At 41.3% G+C, this 18060-nt stretch overlaps 1 protein-coding gene across 1 annotated transcript in view; it reads left to right on the plus strand.

Moving 5' to 3' along the window:
• Nucleotides 1-1874, plus strand: part of HSD17B3 (hydroxysteroid 17-beta dehydrogenase 3) — a gene marked incomplete at its 5' end in the record, with an annotated part of 46378 nt that extends 44504 nt beyond the window's left edge. Inside the window, one exon of the mRNA XM_079706440.1 lies at nt 1496-1874. Within this exon, the coding sequence (XP_079562566.1) occupies nt 1496-1606 (111 nt within the window). The 3' untranslated portion in view covers nt 1607-1874. The remainder of the gene's footprint in view (nt 1-1495) is intronic.
• Nucleotides 1875-18060: the final 16186 nt, after the last annotated feature.

Consider the following 18060-nt stretch of genomic DNA (forward strand, 5'->3'; position numbering starts at 1 on the left):
ATCTAGTGTTGACCTACTAGAGGGTGGGGGTGGTTCCTCACATGGCCGGCTGCTGAGTCTGTGGTGTCCCAAAGCTGGTGTCAACCCTCTGGTGAGTGGAGCCTGATCCCAGGGCAGCTGTGAGGCCTAAGGTGTCTCAGCACTGGTGTTAGTCTGCTGATGGGTGGGCTAGGTCCTGACATGTCAGGCTGTGGGACTGTCATGTTCTTGGAACTGGTGTCTGTCTGCTGGTAGGTAAGACTGAGTTCTGGGGCTAGTGACATCTCACTGGTGGGCAGAACCAGGTCTTGGGGTCTTTGGCTGCAGGGCCCATGGGTCCTGGAACCGGTGTTGGCTTGCTGGTGTTCAGGGCTGGGGCCCAGTGTGTCCTGGAGATAGTGACAGCCCCCTGGTGAGCAGAGCCTGGTTCCAGTGTCTCTGGCTGCAAGGCCCTGGGAGTCCTGGAGTTGGTGTTGGCCTGCTGGTGGGCAGGTTTGGACCTGACAGCTGGCTGTGGGACCTTGGAGGTCCTGGGGCCAGTGCCTGTACCCTGGTGGTTGGGCTTTTGCCTTGGTTCCCAGAGTGTGTGAGATTTTGTGTGTGCCCTTTAAAAGTGGAGTTTCTATATCCTAATGCCCTCTGACTCTACTGAAAATAAGCCAACTGACTTTCAAAGCCAAACGTTCTGGGGCCTCATCTTCCTGGAGCAGGACCCTCAGGCTGGGGAGCCCAATGTGGGGCTCAGACCCCTTGCTCCTTGGGGAGAACCTCTGCACTTGTAATTATCTTCCCATTTGTGGGTCTCCTGCCTAGGGGAATAGGTCTTGACTATACCACATTCCTCTTACTCATCTCTTTGTGGTTCCTTCTTTATATCTTTAGTTGTAGGAGATCTTTTCTGCTAGACTTCAGGTCTCTCTCATCAGTAGTTGTTCTGTAAATAGTTGTAATTTTGGTGTTCCTGTGAGAGGAGGGGAGCTCAGCATCTTCCTGCTCCACCATCTTGGCCACTCTCCTGTTCATTCACTCTTTTATGCATTCAGGTATTTGCTTAGTGCCTACTATGCCTCAGGCATTGTGCCAGGTGATGGAAAGCATTTCTGATTCTTTTCCTGGAATCTCATTTTAGTAGAATCTTGCTAGAAAGAATATGAAGACACTGGGAGATCAAGCCCCAGAAAGAGAAAGTGCTCACTAAGAGAAAGAAGAAAGGGAAGGTGTTACTATGTACAGAGTTCTCTTAATTTAGAAATACCTCACGACTGTTCTGACAAGTGACTGCTTTGACTGTTCTGACGTCCCTGAGAAAACCCTGTTTGCTGAGAAAATGTCACAAGACATTTAAACTTTAACAACTACTTAAAAGATTTGGGACTTAACTTCAGTCATCAGATACACATTTTTAAAGATGATGAATATAAATTGAGATGTTTTCTTGCAAATTCCTTGCTCTTCTTTTCTCCCAACTTCCTTGCTCTTCTTTTCTCCCAGACACTTATGTTTTTGTCTATTAAAGGCAAGCATTCTGAGCCTGATCCCATCATGGGCCTTCTACAGCAGCATGTTTCAGAAGATGCTCCTGACTCGCTACATGGACTACCTCAAGCAGAATGCCAACATCAGATAGTCCTGGTGGGCTGATGTGCCACCCAACATTGCCTTCTTCACCAAGTTCTACGTTGGCCACAGAGGACCCAGGAACAGACCAGTACCTGTCACCTCCCTGAAGCTGGAGGGCCCATGTCACAGATCCAGTACTTAAAATTCAACTTTGTTTTGCAATTTTACTCAAGTCTGGAGATCTTCGGGAGAGCTGTGATGTAAAAACATGTGTTGTGCAATGGGATTTTAATAGTTAGAGAAGGTGAGGGTGTCTATAGGTAAAGCTGGAAAATTTTCTGTATGGGATTATAATATAATGTAGTGAGAAGAAAGCCTCTGATTCTTTGAATATTGGGAACAATTATACCTAATAATCTACTTTTTTAGCTATATTAAAGAAATGTCTGAAATTACTAAACTTTATCAAGACAGCTGTAGTCCTAGGGCACTCACTGGTTCTCAAACTGGCTTCCTCAGAGACCCAGGAAACTGTCTAGGAGAAGGGGTGGGGGCAACAGCTACATCAGGACAGTTTCTGGGGACCCCTCATTTCAACTAATGCAGCACCAGATTTATCTATTTCAATTTTATTTGGGGTTCTATGGAAGACTGTGTTTATAAAAATAAAAACAGAAAATATGTTGCTAAAAGTAGTTTAAAAAACCATTGATCGGGCTTCCCTGGTGGTGCAGTGGTTGAGAGTCTGCCTGCCGATGCAGGGGATACAGGTTCGTGCCCCGATCCGGGAGGATCCCGCATGCCGTGGAGCAGCTGGGCCCGTGAGCCATGGCTGCTGAGCCTGCACGTCTGGAGCCTGTGCTCTGCAACGGGAGAGGCCACAGCAGTGAGAGGCCCGCGTACCGCAAAAACAAACAAACAAACAAACAGCAACAACAAAAAAAACCATTGCGCTAATACAGGAGTTGGTATCTGTAGAAGTGAGTTTTTACAGGTCTCCAGCCCTTGGGTTGCTGGACTGAGGGCTTTAATTGTTAATGCATATGAGGTCGTGTATTAGGGAACTACTATCCTTCGACTCTTGAGGGAGTTGGGGGAGGATCATGCCAGCTGGTGACCCTGCATTGTCTGGCACTGGTCAAGAATGCTTCCCCAAGACATCATCGTGTTCTAGGCACTGCCAGTGCTTGGTGGCATTTATCTTTTCTGAGGATGTCATTTGCATTTATGGTGTGAGCAAAGATTATGTGCTGCTGCTCCAGTTTTAAAAGGATTCTGGGAGATTTGGTTGGAATTTATGGGACATTTTGATGTTCTGTAGGAAAGCAGAGGATAGAACATTTAAAACCTTGGTAAGCTTAGAAAGTGGACTATATTATCATAGCTCTTATTAGACCTTCTCTGAGGAAAAGACTGGGAAAATTTATCCATTTTAAAGTATAGATATCTACTTATATTTTCTCAGTTATGGGTAACAATAACAACTATAATACAGGATGCTTTTATGTACTGATTATTAACCTGGTGTCTTTCAGTCCTAAGCTCCACCTTTTATACTCTGATCTATGGTGATGGTCTGGGGAAGCTTCAAACTCGAGTCCTAAGACATTCACACCAGCTGGCTTTGGGTTAGATTCTGCCTAGGGGAGGCAAATTTGGGAAAGTAAAAGGAGGTAGAAGGGGCTGGGAAATTTCTTCGTGTTTGTACTTCTGTTGCCATCACTCTGGAGAGAGAACAGCTTTAGCCAGACTCAGCACCAATCAAGAGGCAGCCTGTAAGGATCTGAGCACCAGCCCCACAAAGCCCTCTTTAGGTATCTGAGCATTACCATGCAGGGGTCCCCCTCTAAGCATCCAGTTCCCAGAAGCTCCACCTCCTTTTTGTTCCACTAGTCCTGCAGTTACTGATATCTGGGTTACTTAGTATCCTCTTTTTGCTCTTTCAGCCTTTCAACTTTGGTGTTACCAATTCCCTCTCTTAAATTCCCTCTGTTTGAAATACCTAGTGTGCTTTTGTTTTGTTTTTGTTTTTTGTGACTGGACGTAACTGAGCCTGGACCTGACATAATCTGTCACATTGATTATCTTGCTCGATCTCTGAAGCAGGCTGGATGGGTGGAATCTCCGTTTTACAATGAAGAGTCAAAAACTCCTTATCAGTCAGTATCCCAAGAGGAAACAAAAGGCATGTTTGAGCAATTAGAGGAATTAATTGCAAATGTGTGGGAAGGGTGTAGGTAGGTCATCAGAGCTAGTGATAGAGGGGTGCTTTTACTACCCCAAGGCCTGAAGGGGCTGGGAAAGGACCAAATACTAGGAGAGAGAGAGAGAGAAAGGGAACTGTGTAAGAAGCACTGCCTCAGAGGAACTGCAACCTTTGGCTGAGAGATGCTGCCAGGCGGTGGCCACTCCATAGAGAGGCAGAGGGGAATTGCGATACTGTGGTTTAGAATGAGAAATATATATTTCATTTTCATTCCCATTCTTTGGAATTTCCTAAGTGATAAGAGCAAAAAATGTGTCCATTTTTATTCATAATGAGCCCCTTTCAACTGCACTTGAGTTTAAGTTAATGAGGTGGCTTTTAGAAAGCCCCTAAAGATGACAGTTGGTTGCCAGGGGAACCAATCATGTGATTAGTGTTGGAACTTTTAGCCCCACTCTTCAACCTTTGGGGAGGGAAGAAGGGTGGAGATTGAGTTCAATCACCAATGGCCAATGATTTAATCAATCATGCCTATCACGAAGCCTCCATAAAATAGGAACTATAACTATGGGGCTTAGAGAACTTCTGGGTTAGTGAACATGTGGAGGTGCTGGGAAGGTGTTGTGCCCACAGAGGGCATGGAAGCTCTACACCCCTTCCCACATACTTTAACCTATGCTGCTCTTTCCTCTGGCTGTTCTTGAGTTGTATTCCTTTATACATAAACTGGAAATCTAGTAAGTAAACTGGTTTCCTCAGTTCTGTGAGCCATTCTAGCAAATGACCAAACCTGAGGAGGGATTGTGGGAACTTCTGATTTACAGCCAGTTGGTCAGAAGCCCAGATAACAGCCTGGACTTGCAATTGACATATGAAGTGGGAGCAGTCTTGAGGGACTGAGCCCTTAACCTGTGGGATCTGATGCTATCTTCAGGTAGATAGTGTCAGAATTGAGTTGAATTGTAAGACATCCAGCAGGTGGCCAAGAATTGCTTGCTGTGGGAAAATCTCCCTGCACAGTTGGTGATCAGAATTACTTGAGAGTAGAGAGAGCGTTGAGTGGAAAAACAGGGGTGTTTTACCTTTACTGGAATGATACCCAAACTTCATTCTCCTGCTGTCTTCCTGGCCTCCTGCTGGTGCCTCCCATTGGTCACATCCAACTGGAAGCTCACTGATGTAAATCATAAGGTTAATCTCCTGAGATACCAAGTTTGGGGTGGGAATGGGGAAGGGTAGAGGCTGGATCTGGAGAAAACGGATGCAACATAAGCCCCACATATTAGGTGATTTGTCCAAGTCGTACCATTAATAGTTGGTAGCACCTGGATTGGGACATTGGGTTTCTTTCTTACCACACTTCACTCTATGTTTCAAAAGGGGTAAAACTTTAAGCCAAAAGAGTAAGTATCTCATTGTGGAATTTATGGTATCAGCAAAGTGGGGGGTATTTTACAGACATTAAAGGCTAATCTACTTAAACGTGAGACAATCATGTTTGCTTGCTGTACCAGTTATTACTTCTGTGTAATAAGTGATGACCAACTTAGTAGCATAAAATGACAACAATTTTCTTGTGCTTACAGATTTTGTGGGTCAGAAAGGGCACAGTGGGAAGGTTTGTTTTGCTCCATGATACCTGGGGGCTCAGCTGGGAAGACTCAATGACTGGAAATAATTCAGCTTCCGGAGCTAGAATCATCTGAAGGGTTGCTTAGTTACGTGTCTGGCAATTGATGGGAGTTGCTGCCTGGGACCCCAGATGGGGCTGCAGGATAGAAACCTACACATGGCTTCTCTAAATGCAGCTTGGTTTTCCTCACAGCATGGTGGCTGGGTTCCAAGAATGAGCATTCCAAAGAAAACTAGGAGGAAGCCATACTGTTTATATGACATAACCTTGGAAGTCACATGGCATCATTTGAAAGCCCTCCCAGATTCAATGGGAGGGAACACAAACCCCACCTCTTGATGGGAGAAGTATCACATGTAATAGGAAATATTGTTGTGACCATCTCTGGAAAATACAACGAGCCACACTAATTAATCTTGTTTGTCCTGGCCTATATCAATTATGGAGAGTTACTTGGCATTTCAACTATTGATGGAGCAACTTATAAAAGTGTAGATATTGTGTTTCAAAACATTTACTTCAATCCCTGGTAAATTTGCCTTTGGGGAAGAACTTCTACAACCAGCAGCTTAGGTGAGAACAGGAATGCAGTTCAGCTAATAAAACCTGGGGCAGATGTTAGAGATAAATTTTTGGTTGTGTGATATAGGGGTTTTTCCAATGTATTAATCCTGGGTAGATTTGAATGATTGATTATCTAACAAGCTTTTTGAGGGTCTTTAAGAGAGCATTTCCTCATAGGAAAAGCCCTAAGATGTTGGACTGGATGAAATGAGGGTAGAAAAATTCTGTATTTTAAGATCTTTATTCCCATCACCACTAGCACTAGATAATAACTAACATTTGTTGAGTACTAATAATGTGTCAGGGACTATGTAAGTCCTTCCTATATAATAACTTAGGAAGTAGGTAGGTAATCATATTATTATTGCCTTCATTTTACAGATGAGGAAACTGAAGCACAGAAAAGTTGAGTAACTCATACCGATTCACCTGACTAGTGAGTGACAGAGCTGGGATATGACATGCGTCCTCTTCCAGCATCTGTAGGCTAAAGCACTATAGTATAGCCCTAACTGTCTGGATAAGGTTCTTTAATTGGGAGTAATGGCAAGGGGTGAACACTATTGCCCCCAACTTTGTATTTTTCACTTTCACATGTCCTGGAGAGAGGAGAAGAATTGGGCTTTGCAACCAGGACCACGTGTCTCGATTTCAACACTGACCATTTTCCAAATTTACCATCATCTGGGAATCATTTGGGAACAGCGAGGCTTGCCAAACTTCACAGAACTTTTGTTTCTGCTGAGGAGTACTGAGCTCTTGTTTCTTGCCTGATTCTCTTCTTTTTGTTTGGAGGTCTTGGGAGCCTGAGGCACAGCATCAGCAGCTGGTCATTCTTCCAGCCTTCCATCTGTATTACCTCCCTGGATGCCAAAGGCGGAAGAATCCCTCTGACAACACTTGGAGCAGGAAAATGAGGTGATTATGGGCTGCTGCTCTGAAAAAGTTGGGAGCTGTTGCTGGGGCAGTTCCCTGAGGTATCATCCATTTCTTGTTCTTGTGGGATGGGAACCAGAACGCCCCACTTCAAAAAGACTTTTTTAGCCAGAGCTTGCCAGAGAAAGCTGAAGACGGTCATCCCAAGGTCAGCATGATTTTAATCATGTTTGTCTGCTTCCGATGCCAAAAAAGATGATTATTCTCATTGTAGTTTATCCACTGTGCTTAGGGCACAGTCTGTTTTAACTTGTGACTGCCCTCTAATGGTCTAGGACAGAGATTGTTGGGTTTTTTCTTTATAATCCTATAGGACTTTTAGAACAGAATTCAATTTGGGGAAAGAAATCTCTCGAATTATTTTTAGTTCTTTTTTTTTAAAATTAAGGTATACTTGACATATAACATAATATTAGTTTCAAGTGTACAACATAATTCGATACATGTATATAAAATGATCAGCACAATAAGTTTAGTTAACATTCATCATCACACATGTTTACAAAATTTTTTTCTTGTGATGAGAACATTTAAGATCTACTCTCTTAACCCCTTTCAAATATAAAACACAGTATTGTTACCTTTAGTCACCATGCTGCACATTATATCACCAGGACTTGCTTATTTCATAACCTTTTGACCACCCCCACCCCCCCACCACCCCACACCATGCCTCTGCTAACCATCAGTCTGCTCTCTGTATCTATGAATTTGGGTTTTTAAAAAAGAGTCCACATGTACAGGAGATCATACTGTATTTATCTTTTCTGTCTGACTTGTTTGTCTTAGCATAATGTCCTCAAGGTCCAGCCTTCAATTCTTTCTTATTTTGAGCTACTTTTGTGAGTGTGTGTGTTTGTGTATCTGTGTACGGCATCATCAAGAGAGAAAGAGGAGGAGAGAAGAGGAGAGGAACTGTTTCAGTTTCACACACTCTGACAAGATGGCCAACAATGGGCCAAGGCACTTAGCCTCTCCAGTAAAATTACCTCAGCAGTAAAATTAGAAGATTTTATCACATGATCTATAATTTTCAATTCAGCTCTTATAGTCTATGCATCTCAAGTAAGTTTTGCAAATAAACTTTCTTTCTCAATCCTTAAAAAATAATTTTCCTGATTATAAAATACATGTAGTGTAGGAAATATAGAAACTATAGAAGAAAGAGAAGAAAACAAAAACCACCATTTATCCCACCACCCAATATTAGCCATTCTTCATTGATTATGGATTTTCTTTTATAAATTTTCTCTGTGTGTGTGTCTAAGTGCAGATTTTATATTCTGCCTCTCCCCTTAAGATTATAGCATGAGATTTCTTTGTGTTAATCATTATTCAGAAAATGATTTACATTGGTTACTTAAATGACTCAATATCGTTTATTTTACCTTTTTTTTTTTTTTTTTTGCTTTGCATTTAGGTATTTTCTTATTTTTAAAATCTTGAAAATAACTTACACCAATATACATCCTTTTTTTTTCTTCTTTTTTTTTTTTTTTTTTTTTTTTGTGGTATGCAGGCCTCTCACTGCTGTGGCCTCTCCCATTGCGGCATGTGGGATCTTCCTGGACCAGGGCATGAACCGGTATCCCCTGCATCAGCAGGCGGACTCTCAACCACTGTGCCACCAGTGAAACCCCACCAATATACATCCTTTATATGCATCTTTTTTACAGTTGTTGATGTTGATGTTTTGAGTATTTTTATAATGGCTTTACTAATTCACATACTATACAATTCACCCATTTAAAGCATACACTTTGATTGTTTTTAGTATATTCAAAAAGTTGTGCAGCCATTGGCACAATTAATTTTAGAACAATTTTTTTACATTTCATCACCCCACATAGGAACGCCATGCCCATCAGCCGTCGCTCCCCATTCCACACGCCCCCTCCCCAGCACCACACAACCACTAATCTACTTTCTGTCTCTATGGATTTGCCTATTTTGGACTTTTAGTATAACTGGAGTCATATAATATGTGGGTTTTTTTATTGGCTTCTTTCACTTAGCATAATGTTTTCAAGGTTTATCCATGTTGTAGCAGATATCAGTACTTCATTACTTTTTAGTGCTGAATAATATTCTATTGTATGAATAATATCACATTTTGTCAGTTGATCAGTTGATGGACATTTAGGTTATTTCTACTTTTTAGCTATTATAAATAATGATACTATGAACATTTGCGTACAAATTTTTGTGTGGACATATATTTTCATTTATCTTGGGTATATACTTAGGAGTGGAATTGCTGGGTGGTGTGGTAACTCTATGTTTGAACTTTTGAGGAACTGCCACACTGTTTTCCAAAGTGGTGATACCATTTTTACATTACCACCAGCAGTGTATGAGGGTTCCAATTCCTCTACATCCTCACCAGCACTTGTTATTGTCTATCTTTTAAATTATAGCCATCCTAGTGGATATGAAGTGATACCTCACTGTGGTTTTGATTTTCATTTCCTTGGTGGCTAATGATGTTGAGAATATTTCTAAGTCCTTATTGACTATTCATTTTCTTTGGAGAAATATATACTCAGATTGCCCTTTTTTTAAAATTTAACATATTTATTGGAGTATAATTGCTTTACAATGGTGTGTTAGTTTCTGCTTTATAACAAAGTGAATCAGTTATACATATACATATATCCCCATATCTCTTCCCTCTTGCGTCTCCCTCCCTCCCACCCACCCTATCCCACCCCTCTAGGTGGTCACAAAGCACGGAGCTGATCTCCCTGTGCTATGCGGCTGCTTCCCACAAGCTATCTATTTTACATTTGGTAGTGTATATATGTCCATGCCACTCTCTCACTTTGTCCCAGCCTACCTTACCCCCTCCCTGTGTCCTCAAGTTCATTCTCTAGTAGGTCTGCGTCTTTACTCCCATCTTGCCCCTAGGTTCTTCATGACCATTTTTTTTTTAGATTCCATACATATGTGTTAGCATACGGTATTTGTTTTTCTCCTTCTGACTTACTTCACTCTATATGACAGACTCTAGGTCCATCCAACTCACTACAAATAACTCAAATTTCATTTCTTTTTTTTTTTTTTTTCTTTTTTTATTAGTTTCTGCTTTATAACAAAGTGAATCAGTCATACATATACATCTGTTCCCACATCCCCTCCCTCATGCATCTCCCTCCCTCCCACCCTCCCCATCCCACCCCTCCAGGCGGTCACAAAGCACCGAGCTGATCTCCCTGTGCTCTGTGGCTGCTTCCCACTATCTATCTACCTTACGTTTGGTAGTGTATATATGTCCATGCCTCTCTTTCCCTTTGTCACACCTTACCCTTCCCCTTCCCCATATCCTCAAGTCCATTCTCAAGTAGGTCTGTGTCTTTATTCCCGTTTTACCCCTAGGTTCTTCATGACATTTGTTTTTTTTTAAATTCCATATATATGTGTTAGCATACGGTATTTGTCTTTCTCTTTCTGACTTACTTCACTCTGTATGACAGACTCTAGGTCTATCCACCTCATTACAAATAGCTCAGTTTCGTTTCTTTTTATGGCTGAGTAATATTCCATTGTATATACGTGCCACATCTTCTTTATCCATTCATCAGTTGATGGACACCTAGGTTGCTTCCATGTCCTGGCTATGGTAAATAAACCTGCAATGAACATTGTGGTACATGACTCTTTTTGAATTCTGGTTTTCTCAGGGTACAGCCCCAGTAGTGGGATTGCCGGGTCTTATGGTAGTTCTATTTTTAGTTTTTTAAGGAACCTCCATACTCCTCTCAATAGTGGCTGTATCAATTTACATTCCCACCAACAGTACAAGAGGGTTCCCTTTTCTCCACACCCTCTCCAGCATTTACTGTTTGTAGATATTTTGATGATGGCCATTCTGACTGGTGTGAGATGATATCACATTGTAGTTTTGATTTGCATTTCTCTAATGATTAATGATGTTGAGCATTCTTTCATGTGTTTGCTGGCAATCTGTATATCTTCTTTGGAGAAATGTATATTTAGGTGTTCTGCCCATTTTGGGATTGGGTTGTTTGTTTTTTTGATATTGAGCTGCATGAGCTGCTTGTAAATTTTGGAGATTAATCCTTTGTCAGTTGCTTCATTTGCAAATATTTTCTCCCATTCTGAGGGTTGTCTTTTGGTCTTATTTATGGTTCCCTTTGCTGTACAAAAGCTTTTAAGTTTCATTAGGTCCCATTTGTTTATTTGTGTTTTTATTTCCACTTCTCTAGGAGGTGGGTCAAAAAGGATTTATGTCATAGAGTGTTCTGCCTATGTTTTCCTCTAAGAGTTTGATAGCGTCTGGCCTTACATTTAGGCATTTAATCCATTTTGAGTTTATTTTTGTGTATGGTGTTAGGCAGTGTTCTAATTTCATTCTTTTACATGAAGCTGCCCAGTTTTCACAGCACCACTTATTAAAGAGGTTGTCTGGGCTTCCCTGGTGGCGCAGTGGTTGAGAGTCCGCCTGCGGATGCAGGGGACATGGGTTCATGTCCCGGTCCGGGAAGATCCCACATGCTGTGGAGCGGCTGGGCCCGTGAGCCATGGCCGCTGAGCCTGCGCATCTGGAGCCTGTGCTCCACAATGGGAGAGGCCACAACAGTGAGAGGCCCGCGTACTGCAAAAAAAAAGAGGCTGTCTTTTCTCCATTGTATATTTTGCCTCCTTTATCAAAGGTAAGTTGATCATATGTGCGTGGGTTTATCTCTGGGATTTCTATCCTGTTCCATTGATCTATATTTCTGTTTTTGTGCCAGTACCATACTGTCTTGGTTACTGTAGCTTTGTAGTATAGTCTGAAGTCAGGGAGCCTGATTCTTCCAGCTCCGTTTTTCTTTCTCAAGATTGCTTTGGCTATTCGGGGTCTTTTGTGTTTCCATACAAATTGTGAAATTTTTTGTTCTAGTTCTGTGAAAAATGCCAGTGGTAGTTTGATAGGGATTGCATTGAATCTGTAGATTGCTTTGGGTAGTAGAGTCATTTTCATAATGTTGATTATTCCAATCCAAGAACATGGTATATCTCTCCATCTGTTGGTATCGTCTTTAATTTCTTTCATTATTGTCTTATAGTTTTCTGCATACAGGTCTTTTGTCTCCCTAGGTATGTTTATTCCTAGGTATTTTATTCTTTTTGTTACAATGGTAGATGGGAGTGTTTTCTTAATTTCACTATCAGATTTTTCATCATTAGTGTATAGGAATGCAAGAGATTTCTGTGCATTGATTTTGTATCCTGCTACGTTACCAAATTCATTCATTAGCTCTAGTAGCTTTCTGGTAGCATCTTTAGGATTCTCCATGTATAGTATCATGTCATCTGCAAACAGTGACAGCTTTACTTCTTCTTTTCTGATTTGGATTCCTTTTATTTCTTTTTCTTCTCTGATTGATGTGGCTAAAACTTCCAAAACTATGTTGAATAATAGTGGTGAGAGGGGGCAACCTTGTCTTGTTCATGATCTTAGTGGAAATGGTTTCAGCTGTTCACCATTGAGGACGATGCTGGCTGTGGGTTTGTCATATATGGCCTTTATTATATTGAGGTAAGTTCCCTCTCTGCCTACTTTCTGGAAGTTTTTTTTTTATCACAAATGGGAGATGAATTTTGTCAAAAGCTTTCTCTGCATCTATTGAGATGATCATATGGTTTTTCTCCTTCAATTTGTTAATATAGTGTATCACATTGATTGATTTTCATATTTGAAGAATCCTTGCATTCCTGGGATAAACCCCACTTGATCATGGTGTATGATCCTTTTAATGTGCTGTTGGATTCTGTTTGCTAGTATTTTGTTGAGGATTGTTGCATCTATATTCATCAGAGATATTGGCCTGTAGTTTTCTTTCCTTGTGATATCTTTTTTTTTTTTTTTTTTTCTGTACATGGGCCTCTTGCTGTTGTGGCCTCTCATGTTGTGGAGCACAGGCTCCGGACGCACAGGCTCAGTGGCCATGGCTCATGGGCCCAGCCACTCCACCACTCCACGGCATGTGGGATCTTCCTGGACCAGGGCACGAACCCGTATCCCCTGCATCGGCAGGCGGACTCTCAAACACTGTGCCACAAGAGAAGCCCTCCTTGTGACATCTTTGTCTGGTTTTGGTATCAGGGTGATTGTGGCCCCATAGAATTAGTTTGGGAGTGTTTGTCCCTCTGCTATATTTTGGAAGAGTTGGAGAAGAATAGGTGTTAGCTCTTCTCTATATGTTTGATAGAATTTGCCTGTGAAGGCATCTAGTCTTTGGGTTTTGTTTGTTGGAAGACTTAATCACAGTTTCAATTTTAGTGCTTGTGATTGGTCTGTTCATATTTTCTATTTCATCCTGGTTCAGTCTCAGAAGGTTGTGTATTTCTAAGAATTTGTCCATTTCTTCCAGGTTGTCCATTTTATTGGCATAGAGTTGCTTGTAGTAATCTCTCATGATTCTTTGTATTTCTGCAGTATCAGTTGTTAATTCTCCTTTTTCATTTCTAATTCTATTGATTTGAGTCTTCTCCCATTTTTTTCTTGATGAGTCTGGCTAATTGTTTATCAAGTTTTTTTTTTCTTCTCAAAGAACCAGCTTTTAGTTTTATTGATCTTTGCTATTGTTTCCTTAATTTCTTTTTCATTTATTTGTGATCTGATCTTTATAATTTCTTTCCTTCTTCTAACTTTGGGTTTTGTTTTTTTTTTTTGTGGTACGTGGGCCTCTCACTGTTGCGGCCTCTCCCGTTGCAGAGCACAGGCCCTGGACACAAAGGCCCAGCGGCCATGGCTCACAGATCCAGCCGCTCCGTGGCATGTGGGATCTTCCCGGACCAGGGCACGAACCCGTGTCCCCCGCATCGGCAGGCGGACCCTCAACCACTGTGCCACCAGGGAAGCCCTAACTTTGGGTTTTTTTGATCTTCTTTCTCTAATTGTTTTAGGTGTAAGTTTAGGTTGTTTATTTGAGATGTTTCTTGTTTATTGAGGTAGGATTGTATTGCTATAAACTTCCCTCTTAGAACTGCTTTTGCTGCATCCCATAAGTTTTGGGTCATCGTGTTTTCATTGTCATTTGTTTCTAGGTTTTTTAAAATTTCCTCTTTGATTTCATCAGTGATCTCTTGGTTATTAAGTAGTATATTGTTTAGCCTCCATGTGTATGTATATTTTACAGATTTTTTCCTGTAACTGATATCTAGTCTTATAGTGTTGTGGTCAGAAAAGATACTTGATCCAATTTCAATTTTCTTAAATTTACCAAGCCTTGATTTGTGAACCAAGATATGATCTATCTTGGAGATTGTTCCATGAGCACTTGAGAAGAAAGTGTATTTTGTTGTTTTGGGATGGAATGTCCTATAAATATTAATTAAGTCCATATTGTTTAATGTATCATTTAAAGACTGTGTTTCCTTATTTATTTTCATTTTGGATGATCTGTCCATTGGTGAAGGTGGGGTGTTAAAGTCCCCTAATATGATTGTTTTACTGTCAATTTCCCCTTTTATGCCTGTTAGTATTTGCCTCATGTATTGAGGTGCTCCTATGTTGGGTGTATAAATATTTACAATTGTTATATCTTCTTCTTGGATTGATCCCTTGATCATTATGTAGTGTCCTTCTTTGTCTCTTGTAATAGTCTTTGTTTTAAAGTCTATTTTGTGTAATGTGAGAATAGCTACTCCAGGTTTCTTTTGATTTCCATTTGTATGGAATATCTTTTTCCATCCCCTCACTTTCAGTCTGTATGTGTCCCTAGGTCTGAAATGGGTCTCTTGTTGACAGCATATATATGGGTCTTGTTTTTGTATCCATTCAGCCAGTCTATGTCTTTGGTTGGAACATTTAATCCATTTACATTTAAGGTCATTATTGATATGTATGTTCCTATTACCATTTTCTTAATTATTTTGGGTTTGTTTTTGTAGGTCTTTTCCTTCTATTGTGTCTCCTGTCTAGAGAAGTTCCTTTAGCATTTGTTGTAAAGGTGGTTTGGTGGTGCTGAATTCTCTTAGCTTTTGCTTATCTGTAAAGGTTTTAATTTCTCCATCAAATCTGAATGAGATCCCTGCTGGGTAGAGTATTCTTGAGTGTAGATTTTTCCCTTTTATCACTTTAAATATGTCCTGCCACTCCCTTCTGGCTTGCAGAGTTTCTGCTGAAATATCAGCTGTTAACCTTATGGGGATTCCCTTTTATGTTATTTGTTGTTTTTCCCTTCCTGTTTTTAATATTTTTTCTTTGTATTTAATTTCTGATAGTTTGATTAGTATGTGTCTTGTCGTGTTTCTCCTTGGATTTATCCTGTATGGGATTTTCTGTGCTTCCTGGGCTCAATTAACTATTTCTTTTCCCATATTAGGGAAGTTTTTAACTATAATCTTTTCAAATATTTTCTCAGTCCCTTTCTTTTTCTCTTCTTCTTCTCGGACCCCTATCATTCGAATGTTGGTGTATTTAATGTTGTCCCAGAGGTCTCTGTGACTGTCCTCAATTCTTTTCATTCTTTTATCTTTATTCTGCTCTGCAATAGTTATTTCCAGTATTTTATCTTCCAGGTCACTTATCCGTTCTTCTCCCTCAGTTATTCTGCTATTCATCCCTTCTAGAGAATTTTTAATTTCATTTATTGCATTTTTCATCATTGTTTGTTTGCTCTTTAGTTCTTCTAGGTGCTTGTTAAACGTTTCTTGTATTTTTTCCATTCTGTTTCCAAGATTTGGATCATGTTTACCATCATTATTCTGAATTCTTTTTCAGGTAGACTGCCTATTTCCTCTTCATTTGTTAGGTCTGGTGTGTTTTTGCCTTGCTCCTTCATCTGCTGTGTGTTTCTCTGTCTTCTTGTTTTGCTTAACTTACTGAGTTTTGGGTCTCCTTTTCATAGGCTCCAGGTTCATAGTTCTTGGTGTTTTTGGTGTCTACCCTCAGTGGCTAAGGTTGGTTCAGTGGGTTGTGTAGGTTTCCTGGTGGAGGGGACTAGTGCCTGTGCTCTGGTGGATGAGGCTGGATCTTGTCTTTCTGGTGGGCAGGTCCACATCTTGTGGTGTGTTTTGGGGTGTCTGTGACCTTATAATGATTTTAGGCAAACTCTCTGCTAATGGGTGGGGTTGTGTTCCTGTGTTGCTAGTTGTTTGGCATTGGGTGTCCAGCACTGAATCTTGCTGGTCATTGAGTGGAGCTGGGTCTTGGTGTTGAGATGGAGATCTCCTGTAGATTTTCGCCATTTGATATTACATGTATCTCTGAGGTCTCTAGTGGACCTATGTCCTGAATTTGGCCCTTCCACCTCAGAGGCACAGCCCTGAGACCTAGGTGGAGTACCAAGATCCTGTCATCCACACAGCTCAGAATAAAAGGGAGAAAAAATGAAAGAAAGAATGAAAAAGATAAAATAAAATGAAATAAAGTTATTAAAATAAAAAATAATTATTAAAAAAAATTAAAAGTAATGAAAAAGAAAAAAGAAAGAAAGAAGAGAGCAACCAAGCCAAAAAACAAATCCACCAATGATAACAAGTGCTAAAAACTATACTAAGAAAAAGAGAAAGAAAAAAAAACGGACCGACAGAACCCTCGGACAAATGGTAAAAGCAAAGCTATACAGACAAAATCACACACAGAAGCATACACATACACACTCACAAAAAGAGAAAAAGGGAAGAAAAAAAATATATATATATCATTGTTCCCAGAGTCCACCTCCTCAATTTGGGATGATTCGTTGTCTATTCAGGTATTCCACAAATGCAGGGTACCTCAAGTTGACTTTGGGGATTTAATCCGCTGCTTCTGAGGCTGCTGGGAGAGATTTCCCTTTCTCTGTTCACACAGCTCCTGGGGTTCAGCTTTGGATTTGGCCCCACCTCTGCATGTAGGTCACCTGAGGGCGTCTCTTCTTCGCTCAGACAGGACGGGGTTAAAGGAGCCACTGATTCGGGGGCTCTGGCTCACTCAGGCCAGGGGGAGGGAGGGGTATGGATGTGGGGCGAGCCTGCAGCGGCAGAGGCCAGTGGGACGTTGTACCAGCCTGAGGAACGCTGTGTGTTCTCCCGGGGAAATTGTCCCTGGATCACGGGACCCTGTCAGTGGTGGGCTGCACTGGCTCCCATCAGGGGAGGTGTGGTTAGTGACCTGTGCTTGCACACAGGCTTCTTGGTGGCAGCAGCAGCAGCCTTAGCATCTCATGCCCGTCACTGGGGTCTGCGCTGATAGCTGCGGCTTGCACCAGTCTCTGGAGCTCCTTTAAGTGGCGCTCTTAATCCCCTCTCCTCGTGCCCCAGGAAACAAAGAGGCAAGAAAAAGTCTCTTGCCTCTTTGGCAGTTCCAGACCTTTTCCTGGACTCCCTCCCAGCTAGCTGTGGTGCAGTAGTCCCCTTCAGGCTGTGTCCACGCAGCCAACCCCAGTCCTCTCCCAGGGATCCGACCAAAGCACGAGCCTCAATGAGGTTGTCTTTTTTATTCATGTGTGTATAACTGTACTGATTATTTTTTTGAAGTAGGGTTTCTGGAGGAAAAGGTCTAACCATTAAAAGAACTCCTAATGCTTATTTCCAAGTCATTTGTAGAAAAGTTGTATAAATTTATACCTCCATCTTTAGCAGTGGTTGTCAACCGTGGGTGTGATTTTCTCCCCAGGGACTTTTTGCAATATTTGGAGACATTTTTGGTTGCCTGAAGTCAGGGAAGGAGGATACCCCTGCTATATCTCATGAGTAGAAGCCAGGGGTGCTTCTAAGCATCCTAAGCGTGCACAGTATAGCCCCTTCCCTCCACCCAAGACAGAGTTACCTGGCCCCAAATGTCAATAGTGCTGATGCTGAGGAGCTCTGATTTTTGGTTTATGAGGTTGTCTATCTCATTGTACCCAGGTTCCTGCCAGCTTATTACTACTCTATTTCTAAGGTGTCCAAGACGGTGGCTGAATCTCCAGCCATCACATCCACACTTAGGTAGCAAAATGGAAGAAAGGGATGACAAAAAAGGAATAAGTGTATGCCAGTTTTGTTTTAAGGAATATTCCTAGAAGCTGTCACATGATATATTCTTTTCTTTCTCATGGGCAGACCTTAGTTTCAGGGCCACACTTATCTGCAAGAAAGGCTGACATTCTGTGTCACCACATGAAAATCTCAAGACTTGTATTACTGTGAAAAAACGGTAACCAAAATGGAGAGACAACAGCAGTCTGTGCACAGTTTTTGCCCTCTT

Source organism: Hyperoodon ampullatus (genome assembly GCF_949752795.1).
Source record: "Hyperoodon ampullatus genome assembly, chromosome: 6".
In the NCBI taxonomy this organism is placed as follows: Eukaryota; Metazoa; Chordata; class Mammalia; order Artiodactyla; family Ziphiidae; genus Hyperoodon; species Hyperoodon ampullatus.